Source organism: Pongo abelii, chromosome 1 (genome assembly GCF_028885655.2).
Source record: "Pongo abelii isolate AG06213 chromosome 1, NHGRI_mPonAbe1-v2.0_pri, whole genome shotgun sequence".
Lineage (NCBI taxonomy): Eukaryota > Metazoa > Chordata > Mammalia > Primates > Hominidae > Pongo > Pongo abelii.
Genome location: NC_071985.2, coordinates 18,950,234 through 18,970,713, shown reverse-complemented (window position 1 = coordinate 18,970,713; position 20,480 = coordinate 18,950,234). Strand labels below are relative to the sequence as shown.

Sequence of the window (20,480 nt, the reverse complement as noted above, 5' to 3'; positions counted from 1 at the left end):
GCCAAAAAAGGAGAGGTATGCACTTGCTCCTTCAAATCCTTTCACATACCACAGCTGCCTGCATCCTACGGGCCAAAGCCAACCTCAGAAACAGGAGGGCATGGGGCAGATGCTACACTAATGAGCAGCACAGCACAATGGGAGAAGACCCTTAATATGGCCAGCTGCAACTGAGCTTCTCCGCTAAGTCATTCAGGAGAGCTCAATGCATCTGAGGAACTACAAAGAAGAAAATGTCCTGTGTACAGAACCCCACATATGACATTTACAAAGAAGAGAGTCATAGACTGGCAGGAGAAGGGACCTCACTGGTCACCTAATCCCATCTCTTTAGTTTCTAGATGACAACTCCATATTCCAGAGCAATGACTTAGCAGCCAGTTCACGTGGGAGCTAAATGCAAGAGCAGGGGCTGCTGATGCCTTGGGGATGGACGAGGGAAGAGGCAGGTTGAGGCCCAGGGGAGAAGCCGGCTCTGCACTGACCAGCTGTCTGGCAGGTAACCCCTGTGAGCCAAAGCCACCTCACGTGAGAAACGGGATCAATACGGCTTGCTCTCTATGTCTTACAAGGCTGTGGGGAGGATCAGGGAACTGCGGTGTGAAAGCTCTGACGGTGTAAGGTATTGTTCTGCCCCATGGTGGCTGTGCTTACCCAGGCTGCTGACCTTCAAAAGCTGTCAAACCAAGATTAGCACCTGGAGAACCAAGAAAAGGGGCAGGACACTAAAAAAACAAATGTCCCCAGGTCATGTGGCTCCTCCTCTGCATCTGCTCACTCCTCACAGGCAGAGATGTCCTTTCCCTGCTCTGTGCCTGCCACAGGCACCTTCAGTTGGACCTAGGAACAAAGAGAGGGACTGCAGGGGCTGAGAAAGTTCTCAGGCCAGTCCTGTCACAGCACAGCCTGAAACTGAAGGGTAATTAATTGCCTCCTTGGCTCTGCACTTCTGAGCACATTTTGAGGGCTGCCCCTGGCAATGGTGGAAGCTACGCTGCTTTTGACTGAGAGTTGTCAGCTTCAATTCTGGCTTCTAAAAACAAACTTTCACGCTGCTGCAAAACCTCCTAGAATCAGGGGTTTTAGAAATGAAAGGAAACTTCAAGGTACCAACCCAAACTTGTTATATTATAGATGTGGGTTTTATAGATCTTACAAAATTGGGAACGAATCTGAACTAAGAGAGAGAGATCTGTAGCCCTGCCTGGTGACAGATGTGATTTCTAGCTCCTCACTAACTGTAGAGGGAGAAGGAAGTGGTGCCAGATGCACACAGGGTCCGCATGTAAACATTTATTCCAAAGCTACACAGGGCCGGTATGGTGGCTCTTGCCTGTAATCCCAGCATTTTGGGAGGCTGAGGCAGGATGATCACTTGAGCCCAGGAGTTCAAGATCAGCCTGGGCAACACAGTGAGACTCCATCTCTACCAAAATGAAAATAAAAATAAATTAGCCAGGAATGGGGTCACATGTCCATGGTCCCAGCTACTTGAGACGCTGAGGTGACCAGATCACCTGAGCCTGGGAGGTTGAGGGTGAAGTAAACTATGATCATGCTGCTTTACTTCAGCCTGGGTGACAGAGTCAGATCCTGTCTCAAAAAAAAAAAAAAAAAAAAGCTACCTAGGCAGATCTCAAGGATGGCAGGACCATGTTTGCATATCCCAATGCCTGGCACAATGTGTGCAGGTAGCAGGTGCCCAATAAATATTTACTGAAAGAATAAATGAATGTCCCTTGGGAAGGTTGATATAAAATGAAGCCGACAAACCTGTACCTATGGGAGTATCATCACAAAGGCACTATAGAGATGGCAGAGGACTCTGGAGAATGTGAGGGGACAAGGAGCTGAGGCTGCACCTCCAGGAGTGAGGGAATTCTGCTCTGTGATAGGTCCAGTCTGGCAGGACCCCAAACAATGCCTATGCACGAGCAGAGCCCCAGAGTCTGGCTGGAGATCCTGACCCCAACTCAGAAGGAGCCGAGATGGTGCTTTGGAGGGAAGACGTTTTCCCGGAGCAAGCGCACTTTCCCCACTGTGGTTCTGGAGTGAATGTGGGGAGGAGATGTTTGGCAGAATCTTCCTACGAATCCTGCTGTAGTTCAGGGAAAGACGGAAGTGCAAAAACCCTGTGCCTTGGGTCCTGGAGCTGCAGTCAAGTGAGGGCAGCAAGTGAGCATGCGGTCAGCTGTCACCACAGGGCTGGCCTGCCTGTCTGATGAGAGAAGGTGTCGCTGCGCAGCACGCATGAAAAACTAGCCTAGGCAGGGAGACGTCACTTAGGAGCCACATTCTGGTGTTTATCTGTCCCCACCATCTCCCTTTGTGTACCCTACTGCTCCTGGCAGCTCAACCTCGGATGCTTTTCCTGGGAGTATCATCACAAAAAGCAGAGCTCAGGCACCTCTTGTGAAACATGCACCCATGTTGGCCATGCTGGCTCCAAGAGCCGATGACTCGGGCACGTGCTCCTGCTGAAGGTTATTCATAATTTCACCAGCGGCTGTTGGTGGTGGTCTGTGAAGAAGGCATCCCGGAAACAGGAAGGTTGGGCAGATACCTGGTGGGAGTGGGGAGGCCTTCTGGGACAGCCTTAAGTTTCAAAGCCACAAGTCCAAAAGTCTTGAGAGACAGCCTCCAGGGAGATGGTAGAAACCTCGTATGACCCACTGTTTGGGTGACACTTCTAGCCAACATTGCTAGGGCCTGAGCTTTGATGAGTCATTTACCCAGATGGGCTTGAGTCTGGAGGAAGAATGTGCAGGGAATGGGGCCAGGTGTGGCAGCAGCCTCTCCAGGGCTGGCTACCCGCTGCCTCGGTGAGGAGGAAGCAGCCCAGCCCTGGCCTCCGCAGGAGCATCTGGGTTGACTTGGACACACAGTGAAAAGGGTATGTGAACAAGTTCTTGGGTATCAGATGAGCCTAAGCCCCCCGATTTTCTTCCCTGACCCTCTTCACCGACCCTCCCCGGGCTCAGCCCAGGGCTCACCTGGATGATGAAGCCAGTGGAAGAACACTGTCTGACCCAGAGGCTGAATTTCCGCTTTTTCCTCTTTCGCAGCTCCCGCTCTGTGCACGTGGCAATGAATACAGGATCCTCATCGATCAGGGGTTCATGTAGCACCTGCCAGGATGGAAAAAGCGGAGGCTCTCACAGAAGGCAGCATGAGCTTGAGGGCTCACCAGATTGGAGCTCAAATTCAGCCTCTGCCTTTGAGCAGCTCTGTGACCTTAACTAAGTTACTTTACCTCTCTGATCCTGACCTTCTTATCTATAGGAGGGTAGTATCATTATCTATACTACTGTTTCCAGAAAGGATTCAGTAAGATTCGTGCAAAATAGTTAGCACCGGCCCTGATACACAGTAGATATTTCATCAATGGAACTTATTGTTATTATTGGCCTAAGGTCCCTTGTCCCAACTCTCACTTGGTTGAGGGATCTCTGGCATGGGTCCTGTGTCCTCTGGCTGGACATGCCTGGTGATGGGCACCCACTTCTTTTCATGGAAGCCCCTTCCACTCATGGAAAGTTCCAACTGCTAAAAAAGTATTTCACTGATCCACAATTTACCTATATTTAACTTAAAAACCTAGGGATGTGACTTCTGTCCAGTGAGAAACAAAGAAAAAAATGCTATTTTTTTTTTTGGATTTTCAAGACAGCCCTCATGTCAGCCCACAACCTCCTTCTTCCAGGCTGAACCTCCTCTTTTTATAAATCATTCTTCTTTTTATAAATCATTCATCAAATGACCCAGTTCCCTGTTGGCCTGTTGTAACACACAGCCTCTGGTTCTCCTCTAGGTTGTCATGACCTTTCTGACAAGATTCCCAAGGCAATTTTGAAACTAATTTCATCTACTTCAACTTTTTGATAATGTGATTATATGACTTTTCCCAATGATAAGACAATAAAGAAAAAAGAAATGGCATAATAAAAATAGGCTCCAAGGAGTGGCCACAGATCTGCTTCTTCAAAGTAAAGCTCTTTTGGGAGGCTTTAGGATAAATTTCAGGAATGTGCTACACTTCCCTCCCTGATCCCATCTTAAGCTTAATTATGAATTAGAGTGTGCATCTGTAGGGAACTGAAATGAAGAGTGCAGGCAATGATTCCCAGAACTCTACACGATGCCCTAGATCAGGGGTCAGCAAATTACTGCCTAGTCTGGCCCACGTCTGTTTTTGTAAATAAAGTTTTATTGGAACACTGCCATGCTCATTCATTTAAATATTGTCTGTGGCTGCTTTGGGGCTACAATATCAGAACTGACAACACGCAACAGCGACACACCCATACAAAGTCTAAATACCATCTGGCTATTTACAGAAAAAGTTTGAACAAATTAATCACCTGAGGATCCTGCTAAAATGTGGATTGTGATTCAGTGAGGCTGGGTCTGAGGCTGTGCATTCCCAACAAGCTCCCAGGTGACGGCAGAAAAAGGTCTTCCAGGGACAGAACGGAGGATGATACTTACCACATGTGATGTGGACAATAGCCTTCCGTTCTTCTAGGAACGGAAGGTGGGCTGAGGTTGAATGCAAGGTTATCTTGCATTCAATTTTCGAAAAGTGACAGCCTTGCACTGTTCAGTCTTAGCAGTGCATATCTGCCTCCTCAGTTTTTCTACTAATGGACACATGGGGACATCACATGCGGTCTCCCCTGTCTTGTGAAGGGGAAGGCTGGGAGGCTGGCCTGGCTGCAACGTCTTCCCTGGCCCTCACGCCTGGCTTCTTGCACTCGCTGGCTCTTTGTAGCTCATAAAACATTCAAAGCCCCATTTGGAACTATTCAAGTGCAATGGACAAGTCCCCCACACAGTGGGAGAATGGAAGGGGATGGAGAAGGGAAAAGACGGCATAAAAAAGCCCTCTGCTTGTCCTTTCCCCGCCCAATGATCCTTGCTGAAGACGTGCATCCTACTCTGTCCTCTGAGGCCACAGCAAATGAAAATTGCCCTCTCTCATTCTCTTCAGAAAGAAAGTGCACCTCTGTTCCACTTGCATTGAACATATGATCAGTTGCAAATTTATATTTAATCACATGCCTCATCAAAGCAAAAGGGCCAGCAAGAATTTCTGACCCTCAATGATCTTTTTCCTTTTCTATCATCATTAAATGAATTATGAATTTGTCATTACTAATTGCAGCACGGAACAGCATGCTCCCCAAAGCTCTAAAAACTTTGCCTGCCAGAAAAACCACTTGCTTCTCCTCCAGGCTACACATAGGTCAGCATTTGTCTGTTACACAACTGTATCTCCTGAGCCTCCTCCTGTGCTTGATGAGCTTGTTTTGAGGGGTGGAGGGTGGTATGTACGGGAGGGGAAAGACAAAACATCCATTTATTGATTTGCAAAATCCCTCCCCGAAAATATTTCTCTAATTAATCTGGCTCCAGTTTTGAGGAGATGCAGTGTCTCCCCACTTTGTATTTGTGTAGAAACACACACACACACACACACACACACACACCAGCTGCTTTGGTTATTGCTACATTCTGGGAATCCTCTGAAGACTCTAAGACCAAACTCGTACCAAAGGGTCACAGCTGCTGGAATAAAACGGCTCCCAAGACTGCAGGCTGGAGGATGTGAGTGAGTTGAGTGCGTGAGGTGAGTGTGCTGTGTTTGGAGTACAGCCCCGAAGGATAGTGTAAGGGATGGGTGCAGAGTGATTCCTGGGAATCTGCAGCTAATCCATCCATACACACACCTGATGAGGGCAATGGGAAGAGAACTGTTCCAACCGGTGTCTGCAGGCAGAGACGATGACCCTCCAAGAAAGCCCTGAGGCCTACAAGCAAATCATTGCCTCTCTGTGAGCTGAATGTTCCAGGGTCCAACAGGGATTTTCACAGAGCAGGAAAGCTGGGAATCCAAGGCTCCTCTAGAGCCTCCAGCTTCTCCAATCAAGCATCAGGAGAACCCTCTTCCTTCTTTAAGTGGCAGATGTGTCTCTGAGAAGAGCATAAATGCAGGAGCCGAGCAGGGCGGGCTGATGCTGGTAACCCAGGGAACAGCAAGCCCTGCAAGCCCCTGGGAGAGCCAGGCCCACCCCAACTGGAAAGCCCGGGGCATCCTCAGCAGACGGGGCAGGCTGCTGCTCCAGGGAATGGAGGGGCACAGATGACGTACAGGAAGCCCCAGGAAGCATGAGGTTCTGGTCATAGTAAACACCCAACTGTACTCTGTGGTTATGACTTCAACTCCTTTGACTTACCTTGCTTTACACCTACTGACACGGAGCTGGTTCAACAGGCTGCGTGGCACCAGTCGGACCCTTTGACTCTCCTGGAGCCACATGCCCCAAGCTGTATGATGGAGTGTGCTGGGTGTTCTCTGTTTGCCCCTCAGGGTCACTTTCCACCCTGCAGACCCTGCGCTGAGGCCTGGAGGTCAGCTTCTTATAAATTACCCCACCCAACTTCTTCGCCCCTAGTTTCTGGCTTGTTCAGCCAAATGGGAGTCATCAGCAAGAGGCCAGAGAGCAAGAGAGTAAGGGGAGGGACCTATGATCAGCCCCTTAAACTTATTTCAAACTTATTTCATCTATTCAATTTTTTGATAACATGATTATGTAACTTTTCCCAATGATAAGACAATAAAGAGAAAGGAAATGGCATAATAAAAATAGGCTCCAAGGAGTGGCCATAGATCTGCTTCTTCAAGATAAAGCTCTGCCCACCTGTCCTGAGGCCTCTCCACGGGCTACAGCCTTCTCTGCTCCCTTCGGGTCTCCCTTAACGCTGATCACACCCCTAGCAACAGTCCCTGCATCAATATCTCTTCGGCTGCCCTTCTAGATAGAGCTCAGCATCTGTGTCCTGCTGGGATCCTCACTGCCACGTAGGGGCACTGAGTAGAAAACGTAGCAAGAAGAAAATGTAATTTCCCAAATATACTAAAATAAAAATGAAATACAAAGTAACAGAAGGAGAGGAGAATGAGCTGGAGGACAGAGAGGAGGAAGAGGTAGAAAAGTGAAGGCAAAAGTAAAGGGGAAAAAGCCCCAAACATGACCTGAGAGCCCTTCCCCAGATTGAGCCTCATCTCAGGCCCTGCTTCTGCAAGCCTCGTCACCTGGAAGCAAATACAAGAAGTGAGCGGCAGAATAACATGATCATCCTTCTAGGCTGTCCCTGTTCCTGGTACCCCGGTACTGCCCATCTGAGCCACGTGCTAAGGAGGCAGAGTTGCTCCCTTGGACACCTGCCTACTTGCCCACCTGCAGTCCAGCCACTGCCCACCCAGCCAGGCTCAGCAATGCTGCTGGGCCTCCCCTCAGGGCACCTGTACCTGGGAGCTGCACAGAGGCGAGCCCACAAGTCTCAGAATTCCTAGTAGGCGCTGCAGTGTGCCAGAGAGGCCGGGCACTCACCCTGGACTTACACTGCAGATACCTCTTGAGAGATACTTAGGCACAGCGAGCACACAGCCTTCTGCAGCACCTCTCCAAATGTCTGACCCCAGCATGGTCTGAATGTGCTGCTTATTTTTCCCTTGCATCCAGGCAACTGTCTCTCATTTGTTTCATTTTCAACCAAGCAAGTATTTAGTGAAAGAAAAGATAATGTGCTCAGGCTCGTCCTTGGTACCACAGGGCCTGTTACAGGGCAGGGCTCATGTCCTCGAAAGTCTCCGCTTCTTGTTAGGAAGGTAAATGACACACTGGAGGATGAGGCGCAGTGGCATCTGGCTGCCCCATCAATAGTGGGGGGAATTCAGATAACAGGGAATCCACACGGGACTGTGGGCCTTACGCTGGCCCTGGAGACTGGATGCATTTGCAAAGCAGAGAGAAGAAGGCAAGGCGTTCCAAGGGCCAGAAGGCACGCTGCAAACACTCGGAAATCATAACGAGCCTGACATGTTCACCAGACAGTGAGGAGAACGATCCAGAGAGAATGTAAGGCTCCCACAGACACGAAATAGGGCACTGCCTTCCCCATAAAAACTCTGTGATTTTCAGCTGTGCGCGGGGAGGGCACGCTATAGAGACTTAGAGAGAGGACCTACAGGAGAATGTCAACAAGAATTAGGTTTATTTAGAAGAGCCTTAGAAGCAGCACAGGACAGAGAGATGTGCAATGGGTCTTTAAATATATACATAAAATTGAACTGAACTTCTGTTGCCACACAGACCAAGTCAAAGGGAATGGGGCTCACATGGGCCAAGAACTTCCTGGTTTGGGTTAGAGACATCTCTAGAAATTAGCCATCTCATCGGTTTGCTAGACCAGCAGGGCAAATTTTGAGGAAGACTCTGGAGTTCTATCTCCCCAGGGCCAGGTGCCATTGTCCCAGGTGCAAGTGGATACCAGCGGAAGGCAGGGAGGGGCTTGGGAGCTGAGAGTAGGCAGAACCTTTTCTTCTGGAATTGGTTAGGGAAGGTATTAGGGAATCAGACCAGTGATGCCTGGAGCTCTGCCAAACCCTCATCCAACGGCTCTGGCTCTGCTCTGTGTGGGCATAAGTAACCCCCGATGATATGAAGAATGGTCCTAATTCCAGGCTCACTCCCTCTGCCACCCAGGAGGCTTCTAGCCTCCTTTCATCACCAACAGGTGAGGCCACACTCAGAGAATATGACAATAAAATTAATATTCATCTGAGCAAAACGCCATTTGGAAAGTATAATTAAAGAAAAGGAAGGAAAGGGAGAAAAGAGGGGAAGATTGCCTCTCAGAGCAAAAGACTGAATTCTGACTTGTCTGAGGGCTACAGCTATTATTATTACTCTCCTCTGATCTCATTTGGATTATGTGGATTAATGGAATGGAAGAATAGCAGAGGTGACCTTGAAGTGAACTCAGAGGGCAGGCAGGGCAGGAAGGACACCACAAAGCCCTGCCAACAGACAAGGCTAGGCTGAGAGAGCGAGGACACCTGGCCGAGCTCTTACCTCCTGCGCGGGCCTCACCTGGGTTTGGGAAGGCCTGAAGGCAGAGTCGAAGCTGTTCTGCAGGGAGTCGAGGAAGGGCTGGACCTTGTAGAGCCCGTGCGTGGTCTGGCTGGAGCGGAAGGCCACGACGTGGAAGTACTTGAGGATCTTCTCGAAGCGCGCCTGGCTCATGACGAGGGCAAGGCTGCGGTTGCTGTAGAAGCCTCCGCTCCAGATGCTGAGGACGGACTCGCAGTGGGAGATGCTGGTGGAGATCATGTAGCCCAGGAACGCCTTCATCTCCGTCAGCGTCACCTCCACCCAGGCTCCGTCGCTCCCAAACCGCTCCTGGAACTTCTTGGCGTACATGTTTGTCTGCACCACCATGTTCTTGAGGACGTTGTCTGGGACAAAGAGCTGGAAGAAGTCCACGGCACTGGCGCTGGGAGGCATCTTTCGGGTGGGACCTGAAACCCAAAGACAGGTGGAGCGTTCCTTAGGACGGCCGCCACACCCTGACTCAACACGACAACGGCTGCATTTCCAATCCCTGGGTCCCTGTCCGAGTGTCCCCGCTGCCTCCAATGCTACCGCCTTCCCCTCCAACCTTCCAGAAGCTGCCGCAACCACCTGACAGTGCCGGCTCCCATAGCTTTTGTATCCCCCTTTGCTCCAAAACAGCCAGCTCTCCTGCTCTCTGTGGGGGCGCAGTTCCTCCCAGACACCACGGGAATGAACGGCCCTGACACCCGGAGTGCAAGATGCAGCCTGCATCTCCACACCAGACCAGAGGACAGCCCTCGGGGGGCGCAGTCACGTGGAATCCCTGCTCTCCAGAACCCGTGTGGCACAGGGTGTCGGTCTAGGGAGTTTCACACACTCAGGGCACAAGCCCTGAGTCTTAACTAGAGATGCACACACACACATAAATGTATATGTTTAAAGATATATATCGTATAAATGTATACATCAACATATAAGTTTTAAAATTAAAATATGCATATTTATACATATAAATTAAAAGCACTGTCTGCCAGCCTGGGGTACTTCTCCGTACAAGGAAGAAAGCATGCATATACATACATACATATACACATACATACACACACATACATACATATATACACAGGCACACACACATATATACACATACATACATTTAAAAATAAATAGATATTACAAATACATCGATGTATAAGTGTTTATATAATATGTATATACATTTAAAAACAAAAGGCACTCCAACACTCCCCGCAGACAGCAGTGCACAGCCCCTGCTGTCTCCCACCACACCATCACACAGGGCTCCTCCCTCCCCTGCAGACCCCACGCTTTCCCTGGGGAAAGTTCTTACAAATCTGGCACATTCGGTAAATACTGATCTGAAGAGAAAAAGACACATAAGGGGAGGAAGGAGATGCAAAAAGACACGTGGAGTTTCTAACACAGGGGCATGGCTACGACTTTCTGGCTTTTGTTTTCTGGTTAAGTTGAGGCGGTTTTGTACGTAAAACGTTTTCATCACTTGGGGCCTGAAAAATTCCACCTAGGAAAAAGCAATTTTCATTAAACATTCCCTATATAGTCACTTTATGGTGACTAGGGACTAAATCTGAAGGGGCTTATTCATATAATTTCACATATAGGATAAAAGCTCACAATTTTTTACTAATGCAGCCCTTTGCACACACACACACACACACACATACACACACACCCCCCAGGATGTTTCAGTCAACAATGAACTGCATATAGGATGGTGGTCCCATATAATTATAACACTGTATTTTTCCTGTACCTTTTCTATGTTTAGATATGTTTGGATGCACAAATACTTACCATTACGTTACACTTGCCTATTGTACTGTATTCAGTACAGTCACATGCTGCACAGGTTTGTAGTCTAGGAGCGATAGGCTATGCCATATAGCCTAGGTGTGTAGGAGGCTGTGCCATGCAGGTTTGTATAAGTATACTGCATGATGTCTGCACAACAAAATTACCTAATGATGCATTTCTCAGAATGTATCCCTGTCATTAAGCATGACTGTGTGTGTGTGTGTGTGTGTACATACATATATTTTTAAAGAGCTATGGCTTACAATTCTATGTAGTAACCTAAGATACACTAACTATATGTAGAGATTTGTAAGAGACAAAATTTGCTTGTATTGCATCTGTATATTGATTTTTCTTTTTTTTTTTTTTTTTTTTTTTGAGATGGAGTCTCTGTCACCCAGTCTAGTGTGCAGTGATGCAATCTCAGCTCACTGAAACCTCCACCTCCCAGGTTCAAGCAATTCTCCTGCCTCAGCCTCCTGAGTAGCTGGGATTACAGATGCCCGCCACCACGTCTGGCTAATTTTTGTATTTTTAGTAGAGACAGGGTTTTGCCTATCTCTGCCCAGGCTGGTCTTGAACTTCTGACCTCAAGAGATTGGACCGCCTTGGCCTCCCAAAGTGCTGGGATTACAGGAGTGAGCCACCGCACCCAGCCTGTATATCGATTTCTAACAAAAGTTGTTCTCATTCTTCAGATTTTAATCATCACTCTCTCCAACCTTCCTTTATTACTGATTTAGACAGTTTCTGAAAAACAAGTTTCTGCAGAAAAAAGAGAGAGAATGTGCATGAGACAGCCCAAGTTTTAGAATCAGAGTGATGGATTTGGGGCTCTGACACCCTAAATTTACTTCTAGCTAACTGCACAATCTTAGAGGAATTTCTTAATCCCTCCTAGCTCTAGTTTTCTTGTAAAAATGGACACAGAAATACCTACTTTGAAAGGCTGTCATGCAGCGTGAAATAAATGAGAGCATGTGAATAATGCACCTCACCTGGTGCCTGGCCCTAAGGGAGGTTCCTGAGGCTTGGTAACTTTTACCAAGATATCATCAACAGAAATTCATTGACAGCCAGGCTGAGGGCTTTCCAAGGAAGACTCTAACTGTCTGCATTTTACAGAAGCAACAGCGGCCTGGAGGGTAAAGTGGCACCACATACATCACTTTCATCAACTGTTTTTTCGGCACCAAACAGGTCTTGGAGGAAGAGGTCCTGGCTGGCATGACGATGAGGCCAGGAAGAATGAGGGCCGATTCTGCAGGTATAGTCTGAAGCTCCACACCTACTCCTAACGAAAATCATTTTACTTCAGCACAGCCTTGCAGCCTCCGGTAGGTGCAGCCGTCAATTATTCAAGGATAGTGCTCAAAGAGGAGGAAAACCAGCATTTTAATTGCTACATCATGCTGATGAAGCAGAATGGAATTTTCTCTGCTTAAAGTTATGTTTAAAGTAATTTTGCCCCCCAAGCCATTTCAAAATGAATTTACATGCAACCCCTAGCCTGGGCCAGCTGCTTCATGAAGGAACTGGGAAGCAGCCGGCTCCCTCTTAACCGTTTGGTTTTGATTTACAAGCATTCTCTACGGCCTCTTTGAGTTGCTGGGATTACTGGGATTTGAGAAGTCCTGGCACAGGTGAATCATTGTGACCTGCGGAAGGAGGGAGGGAGGGAGGGAGGGAAGGAAGGAAAGAAATGCTATTCAGGAGTCAGTGATATGGTCTGGCTCTGTGTCCCCACCCAAATCTCATCTTGAATTGTAATCCCCACGTGTTGGGGAGGGACCTCATGGGAGGTGACTGGATCATGGGGGCAGGTCCCCCATGCTGTTCTTGCAATAGTGAGTGAATCTCACGAGATCTGATGGTTTTAGAATCGTCTGGCATTTCCCCTGCTTGCACTTCTCCTTCCTGCTGCTCTGTGAAGAAGGTGCCTTTCTTCTCCTTCTGCCATGATTGTAAGTTTCCTGAGGTCTTCCAAACCATGCGGAATTCAGAGTTAATTAAACCTCTTTTCTTTATAGATTATCCACCCTCAGGTATTTCTTCACAGCAGCATGAGAACGGACTAATACAGTTAGTCCTTATCAACAAGTTAATCACAGGACCATTGAACAATATGGCCCTGGCATGGGCAGCACCCCCAGCCAAGATGAGACTCAGATCCGTTTATGGAGAGCTTCCCAGATATTACCCATATAATCCTCACAACATCTATGTGAGGCATCATCCCACTCGGCAACTGAGGAAATGGGACCTCAGAATTGGAAGGACGCAGCCCAAGGGCATCCACTCTAAGTGACTCACAGTTGGGGAGGCCTTCCTCCCAGGCCAGCCTGAGGGCACCTGCTGCGGTTATTAGCAGCAGCCCTTCTGTCCCTTCTACGTGGCTCTCCTACACATGGTACCTACATATGACTGAAGTCACGGGATAGTCTTCCCATCACCTCCTCCCTCTTCCAAACACAAAACTTCCCTCCACCTCCACAATGCTCATGTGTTGCGGGGGATAACACAGGATGAAAATGCATAGCTACAGTTAACTCTGAAGGGGAAGAGAGAATCTATGTGGGTTAAAAAAAAGCAAAGGCAGAATGGAATTGGGAAGGAGGAGGTGGGGGAGACCTAGAAGAGGAAGAGAAGGTGCTGCTTGGGTGTGCCTCGGTGTCTGGGCTAGGGTGAAGGGTTGTGCGTGCTGATGGTGCATTGCTAGACAAAACTCATACTGCCATGTCCTTTCCTTCCCCCGCCCCACCAGGGCATTCATGTCAAGGCCCCCATCACACCACCTATGTGGGTTCCTCACTCCCTCAGACCCAGGGCAGCATGTATAGTGGCGTGGTAATGCCCAATCCCCCAAAGGGATCCTCTCTCTCCTTGTTCCCAAGAGAGGAAACAGATTCCCTCTCCTCAGCAGTGACTAGAAAAGGAGATGTTCTATTTATAAAGGGGACTGTAACGCAAGGGCAATTAGGGAAACCACTCACTCATTCAATGGACATTTGATCCTGAAAGTCGAAAGGAGTAAGACTCGATATTCCCTCCCCAGGAGCTGACTGGGTAGTAAGAGGAGCAGGCAGCAGGAGCTGGGACCCAAGCTCGGAGGAGAGCTGTGCCCACAAGAGGGGCCCCAAACCCAGGCCTCAGGGGAGGCAGGATCCTGAAGGCTTCCTGGAGGCCCTGTCTGAGATGGGCTTAAAAGGGTGATGGGTGAAAAGCCATCAACCTCAGTGGGGAGTTGCAGGGTATTTCCAGCAGTGAGAGCATCTCATGCAAAGGTCCTGTGGCCAGACAGAATGCCTTGAATTTAGTGCAACTGCGCAGGAAGGGGAGTGGGTGGAGCTGCAGGCATCAGCGGGGCGTGAGGGTCTGGTCACTGTCACAGGGCTCAGACTTGCCCAAGGGCGTGGGAAGCCAGTGAAGGGCTGTGAGCACCACGTGACCATGCTCTTCCAACTTCAGCAGGCTTGCTTTGCTGCACGAGGGGTCGGGGGAGGATCTGATAGCTGTTCCTCAAGTCAGGTGAGACCTGGCTGGGATTCAGCTTCCTCTACCGGCTCCTTCACCTCCATGCTCTGCACTGAGTTTCCCCACAGGTGTGCAGGGCACGAGGAACGGATTACAGGGCGGCCGAGGCGGGCCCGTCGCCTCCATCCACAGCAGTCACTGCCTCTGGCCTGGATGACAGACAGTTGTGGAGGCTTGCCGGGGAAGCCTGTGTCAGATCTGGACCGTGGCAAGCTCTTTCCCACCTCAAGTCCTGATCCTCCTGGAAGGAAGCCCTCTTGGGGCTCTTATGAAGCATCACCTTCTGGGGGACCCTCCTGACCCCCAAGCCAGCTTCTTCATCTCAGCCCCGACTCGGTGCCTCTCCTTGGGTTTAGCACAGTTCACGGCTGTCCCATCGGCCACTCATGTTCGTTTTTGGTCTGCTTGTGTGGCCTGTCTCCCGACCCCAGCTAAAGTGTGAAGGCAGAAGTCAGGGTTGGTGTGTTCTGTGTCCTTGGAGCCTCGTATACAGCATGTTTACCTCTTACACCTGTTGACCGTTGGATGACAAAGGGGAGGGGAGAGGCCTTGGCCCACCCAAGGGGAGGAGCATCTTTTGTGTTCAGTGGGAAGCATTGGGTCTCTATGGCAACAGTCCCCATGCTAATACCTGGTAACAAGGTTAGGTCAGCCAGGGACACCTGTGCGTATGGGGAGGCCTGAGTGGGTGGGTGGGACGAGGAGTGAAATCACAGTGGGCACACCTCTCAGTCACATCCCTGAGGATGCCCACGCCATCTAGGAATCAAGTGGGGGTGGGCCTACTGAGTCCCAGGTAAAAAAAGGCCTGAGAATTCAGGACACACAACCTCTCTGCATCTCAGTTTCCTTATTGATCAAGTGGGAACCACCACCCCACAGCGGGTAAGAGGATCACGTGACCTCACACACACAGGCAAGACGGCAGCTCTGGGCCTTAGCGATGCAGGTCCTGGGGGCCGCTCCCACTCCCTGCCTTCATTCAGATCTGGAGGCCAGCTGAGCACCTCACAGGTGGGACTAATCCCCACCCTTGCCCCATCGGGAAGAAAAGGATGGCTTTGGCCAGGCATGGTGGCTCATGCCTGTAATCCCAGTACTTTAGGAGGCCGAGGCAGGCAGATCACCTGAGGTCAGGAGTTCAAGACCAGCCTGGCCAATATGGTGAAACCCCGTCTCTACTAAAAAAATACAAAAATTAGCTGGGTGTGGTGGTGCATGCCTGTAGTCCCAGTTACTCGGGAGGCCGAGGGACAAGAACTGCTTGAACCCGGGAGGTGGAGGTTGCAGTGAGCCAAGACTGCACCACTGCACTCCAGCCTGGGTGACACAGCGAGACTCCATCTCAAAAAAAAAAAAGTGGCTTTATGTGCCTTCTAAACTGCAGCCTTTTAGAGCCTCAAGCACTGGTTTTGCGGGGGCCAGTGAAAAGGGCATTTTGCATACGCTGATATTTTTGGTGCAAACTGTCAGCTGTTTTGTGATAGATAGAATCAATTAATATTTTAAATGAAGGGCTTAAGAGGATGGAATCATTTATCTCCAGGCTAAATCAAACAGGTACAAAAATATAACCAGAATGTCCTGCAACACCACAAAAATATTCCTATCATTTGAGACACAAAGTTACACTCCATAAAAAGGCAACGTAGGAAACAGCCAATCTCATTGTTTTCTCAATGCCAGCAGCAGCTGGTCCTTATCTTCAGCTAAAGTAATCACCATTTCCCTCGCATCCCTTTTTCCTTCCCCCATGTGGCTGAGATGAAGGACAAGCCTATTGTCTAGTTAGTAAACACCTGGGGTCCAAGTCTCAACTGTAGAATTCAGCCACTCAGTCACGAGTGCTTCAAAGACTTTTTCCCTTGTTCAACCTCTTTGTTCACGACTAAGTGACCAAACTGAACAAACTTCATTCTCAGCTCTATTGGGGTATTCCCACGGGGGTAGGTGCCTGTGGGGTTGAGTCCTGGCTCACTTGTGGACACCACTGGGTTTGGCACCCGTCGATCTAGGTAACCAGGTGAAATAACTTACACGTAATTCACTGGATGGCTGTGAGGAGTGTGAAGGCTTCCCCTTTCTGCATAGGTCTGACCTACATGCCTACCAATATTCCAAAATTATGTTTAGATTATGTTAACCTCCTAAACGGTATCTTCCAACCAAGGACATCTGAAGCTGCTAACCATTCCATACAGCCCTTAGAAAACATGCAGAAACTGCCAGAAACCCCAAGTACAGCTTCAGTTGCATAAATGTATCAAGCAGCAGGGCTTTCTTATTAGGAATAGAGAAGATACACTCTGCGTGCATGTGCACGTGTGTGTCTGTGCACTTGGAAGGTATTCCTCATGCTAACACAACACAGTGGTTGGCAAAGAAGTTAGCAATAAAAAGAAAATAGCTTTAGAATCAGCATCTGAGATAAAGTTGTTCACAGGAAATATGAACCACAAAATAGTTGCACATAGTCCCTGAAGGTTTAAATAAAAGCTGGCCAGGCGTGGTGGCTCACACCTGTAATCCCAGCACATTGGGAGGCCAAGGTGGGCGGATCACCTGAGGTTAGGAGTTTGAGGCCAGCCTGGCCAACATGGTGAAACCCTGTCTGTAATAAAAATACAAAATTAGCTGGACGCAGTGGTGCGTGCCTGTAGTCCCAGCTACTCAGGAGGCTGAGGCTGGAGAATTGCTTGAACTCGGGAGGCAGAAGTTGCAGTGAGCTGAGATCATGCCACTGTACTCCAGCCTGGGTAACAGAAAGAGACTCCATCTCAAAAAAAAAAAAAAAAAAAAAAGGGCCAGGCGCAGTGGCTCACACCTGTAATCCCAGCACTCTGGGAGGCCGAGGTGGGTGGATCATGAGGTCAGGAGATTGAGACCATCCTGGCTAACACGGTGAAACCCCATCTCTACTAAAAATACAAAAAATTAGCCGAGCGTGGTGGCAGGCACCTGTAGTCCCAGCTACTCAGGAGGCTGAGGCTGGAGAATTGCTTGAACCGGGGAGGCAGAAGTTGCAGTGAGCTGAGATCATGCCACTGTACTCCAGCCTGGGTGACAGAAAGAGACTCCATCTCAAAAAAAAAAAAAAAAAAAAAGAAAAAAGAAAAAAAAGCTAATCAATTGGCTAATATAGATATTAAATCCGTAACCTTGACTAGAGGTCACGTGACAAAGGACTGATGGACAGAAAAGGGGTGACAATGCCCCTCAAAGCCCAATGCACCAACGATTTAGAGGCAGCTGACCTTCAAAACCATTTATCATACAAGGCACCCGTACACATAAAAGAGCCACTCTCACACGACACGTGAGATTTCATTTCTGTGTGATGGCCAACTCAAGTGCCTTCCACCTGCAGACCACCTACTTAAAAACATCTCTCGGGAGTGCTCTGCTAAGCAGAGGTGGGCTTGACCATCTCTGAGGGCACGAAGTGAACCATGGAGCAGGGGAAAATAAAGGCTGGCTGAGTCTTCTCCAAGGTGAGCACTATACTGCCACATGCTCGGCCTGAGGGCCCTCCAGTCAAAATCCCCGTCACATGTACCTCCTCCCATGGGGGTACCACCTCTATGTGGAGTAGCAGCATTTGACATTCTATGTCATGTGGAGGAATGACTCTTTGGATGTTGTCAGTGGGCAGAGATCAGGTCATGTATGTTTATACAGATGGAACAAAGGATTTTTACCCCTTCAGCCAGATCTGGGGCTCAATGTAAACAGCAAGATAACAACACAGGAAGGGTTGCAAACATTGTGCCTAGCACAGGGATGACAGCAGGGCAAATCCTGTAATGTCAAATATCAGTCAAATGAATGAACTCCTGCAAACAGAAAGCCCCATTGTGATCTGATTCCCTTAGCAGCAATAAACTAAAAGGCCAGGAGGGGACAGGGCTAATCCGTGGCAATTTGTGAGTCCTGCCATGCCTATGTGTGCTATGGTTCTCTTCAGTCCAGGCTGCTCATTAGAAAGCTCATCTGCTCTCCTCCTGACCAAGCTCATCCAGTAAGATATTAATACTTTGCTACCCAAACCATACATATCACTCATCCTTAGTACAAAGCTAAAACATAGTGCTGTCTGTAGGGATGAGAGATGGATTACCTGCAGATGGGGCTGGGGGGTGGTGGGGCTGGATCCTGTTCCTGTTTTTTTTCCACTGTCTGAACTTCTGAGAAGCTGCAGTGTCTCTAGGTTTCAGTTTTTTCACTGATAACCTGCCTATCTACCTAGCCTTATTTACCTTCTGAGACTAATTATAAGACAATCATAAGTACTTTGAGGAATGTAAATTATTATGCAAAAGCCTCACATTATTATTCTGAACCAGTTGCTGTCCAGCAAAGCTGAGGTCCTGGACTAGGCTCCAGCTCCTGGATTCATAAGATGTGTGACCTTGGCCAAGTTACTGTACCTCTTTCAGCCTTGGTCTCCTTGTTGGTAAAGTGAAGACAGCCATGGTGTGGAATTCACAGAGCTGGTGTGAGGATTAAGTGGGATGAGGTGGCTTGCATGGTGCCTGATTTCTAGTAATGCCCCATAAATGGTATCTGATCACACCCACGACAGCATTGCTAATCCCTCATCACAGGCTTCTATCCCCCTTCCCGGGAGCCGACGTACAGATGGCTGTTACGAAACAGCAGCCGTAGCCACCACAGTTTATATTTCATTTAGGCACTGTGTCTACTTCTCACGGGTTTGTATTTTTAAAGCCTCTGCTTGGGTACCAAAAGGACGGCAGAAGTGTTTTTCCAAATTCCGTGGAACCTGACGAGGAGGAAGGTGGGGGCGAGGAGATGCCCCATTTCACACACAGTGACCTGCTGGGATGGGAGGGACCACCCAGGTAACTTGCTAATTTCTTCCACGACTTCTCAGCTTTCTCCCTCCCCGCTTATTGCTCCAGCTGCACCCTCTGTAGCTCTTCAATTGCAGCCGAATTGGGTCCATTTCAGTTTTCCTTCTACTCGGGCCACTGTTTCTTCAGGCTCCTTCCCCAGGCCTGCCTCCTCTTGTTCACTGGGCCCCAGCTGAGGCCACCGATGCCCCCAGCTTGCCAAACCATGTACCATGGCACATGTCCTCCTGCCCTCCAGGGACCACCCTAGTCCTTCCTCCATGAAAGGCAACAGAGAAAGGGACCATGTCACCAGGCATGTAGGGAGCAATCTGAGTGATAAAAAGGATGCTGGCCGGGCACAGTGGCTCTTGCCTGTAATCCCAGCACTTTGAGAGTCCGAGGCAGGAGGGTTGCTTAAGCCCAGGAGTTTGAGACCAGCCTGGACAAGATAGTGATACCCCATCTCTACACACACACACAAAGTCTGGTGTGGTGGCACGCGCCTGTAGTCCCAGCTATTCAAGAGGCTGAGGTGGGAGGATTGCTCAAGCCCAGGAGGTTGAGGCTACAGTGAACCATGACTGCATCACTGTACTCCAGCCTGGGCGACAGAGACCCTGTCTCTTAAAAAATAATAATAAAATTTAAAAAGGGTGCTCCGTCATCTAGGCTTCAAGAATTATACCCCAACAATGTCCTTGACAGAAAAAAAACACTCCGGCATACTCCATGGAGGCTCTTCATCATATTAACCACTACAAAGAGCATGCTCGCGTCCAATTTCATTCTCACAACAGCCAAGCACAGGGCTACCGGACTCCCGCTCTGCAGGTGAATGCAGAGGCTCGGGGAAGAGAACTTGCTCAAGGTCATGCAAGCTGGCACACCAAGGAGCTCAAGGTCCTGCAAGCTGGACACCAAGGAGCTGGGGGTTCTCTTCCCTGTACCACACCACACCCCACCCCACATAGGCAGGAATGAATACTCCCTGGAAGGCTGGGTCTTTTTAGCTCTGTGGTTGCTTCTGATTTTCCACGGATGTGCTCAAGTTCTGACCATGCAGGTGGTGGTGGTGAGGCGGCGGCTACGGAGGAGGAATAAGGTGGAGGAGAGAGAAGGCTTGGGGAGATGGAAAAAAGCTGAAAGCTGACCACTGAAATATACATGGACTTGGGATTTTTTTCCATGTCTAAAATTTCTTAGAAATGTGTGTTGCTGAGGCCAAGTGACCCCTCCCCTAAAAGCAGCCGGGAAGAGTGTGGGGCCCGGCAGGGAAGGACCAAGGAGTCCGATTGCTAGACTGCAAACATGAAATTTTTAGAGGAAGTCAGCAGGGATTGGGATTCTGTCATTT

General features: G+C 49.1%; 1 protein-coding gene across 4 annotated transcripts in view; it reads right to left on the bottom strand.

The window, feature by feature from the left end:
* PGBD5 (piggyBac transposable element derived 5) overlaps nucleotides 1-20,480 on the bottom strand; it is a 104,765-nt gene that overhangs the window by 26,714 nt on the left and 57,571 nt on the right. For 3 of the 4 annotated variants that reach the window (XM_054561715.1, XM_054561727.1, XM_054561736.1), the window contains exons 2-3: nucleotides 8,919-9,364; nucleotides 2,994-3,128 (exon numbers count right to left, since the gene is read on the bottom strand). In XM_054561715.1, the coding sequence (XP_054417690.1) occupies nucleotides 2,994-3,128; nucleotides 8,919-9,364 (581 nt within the window). The remainder of the gene's footprint in view (nucleotides 1-2,993; nucleotides 3,129-8,918; nucleotides 9,365-20,480) is intronic. The other variant, XM_024239917.2, reaches the window with a different exon arrangement.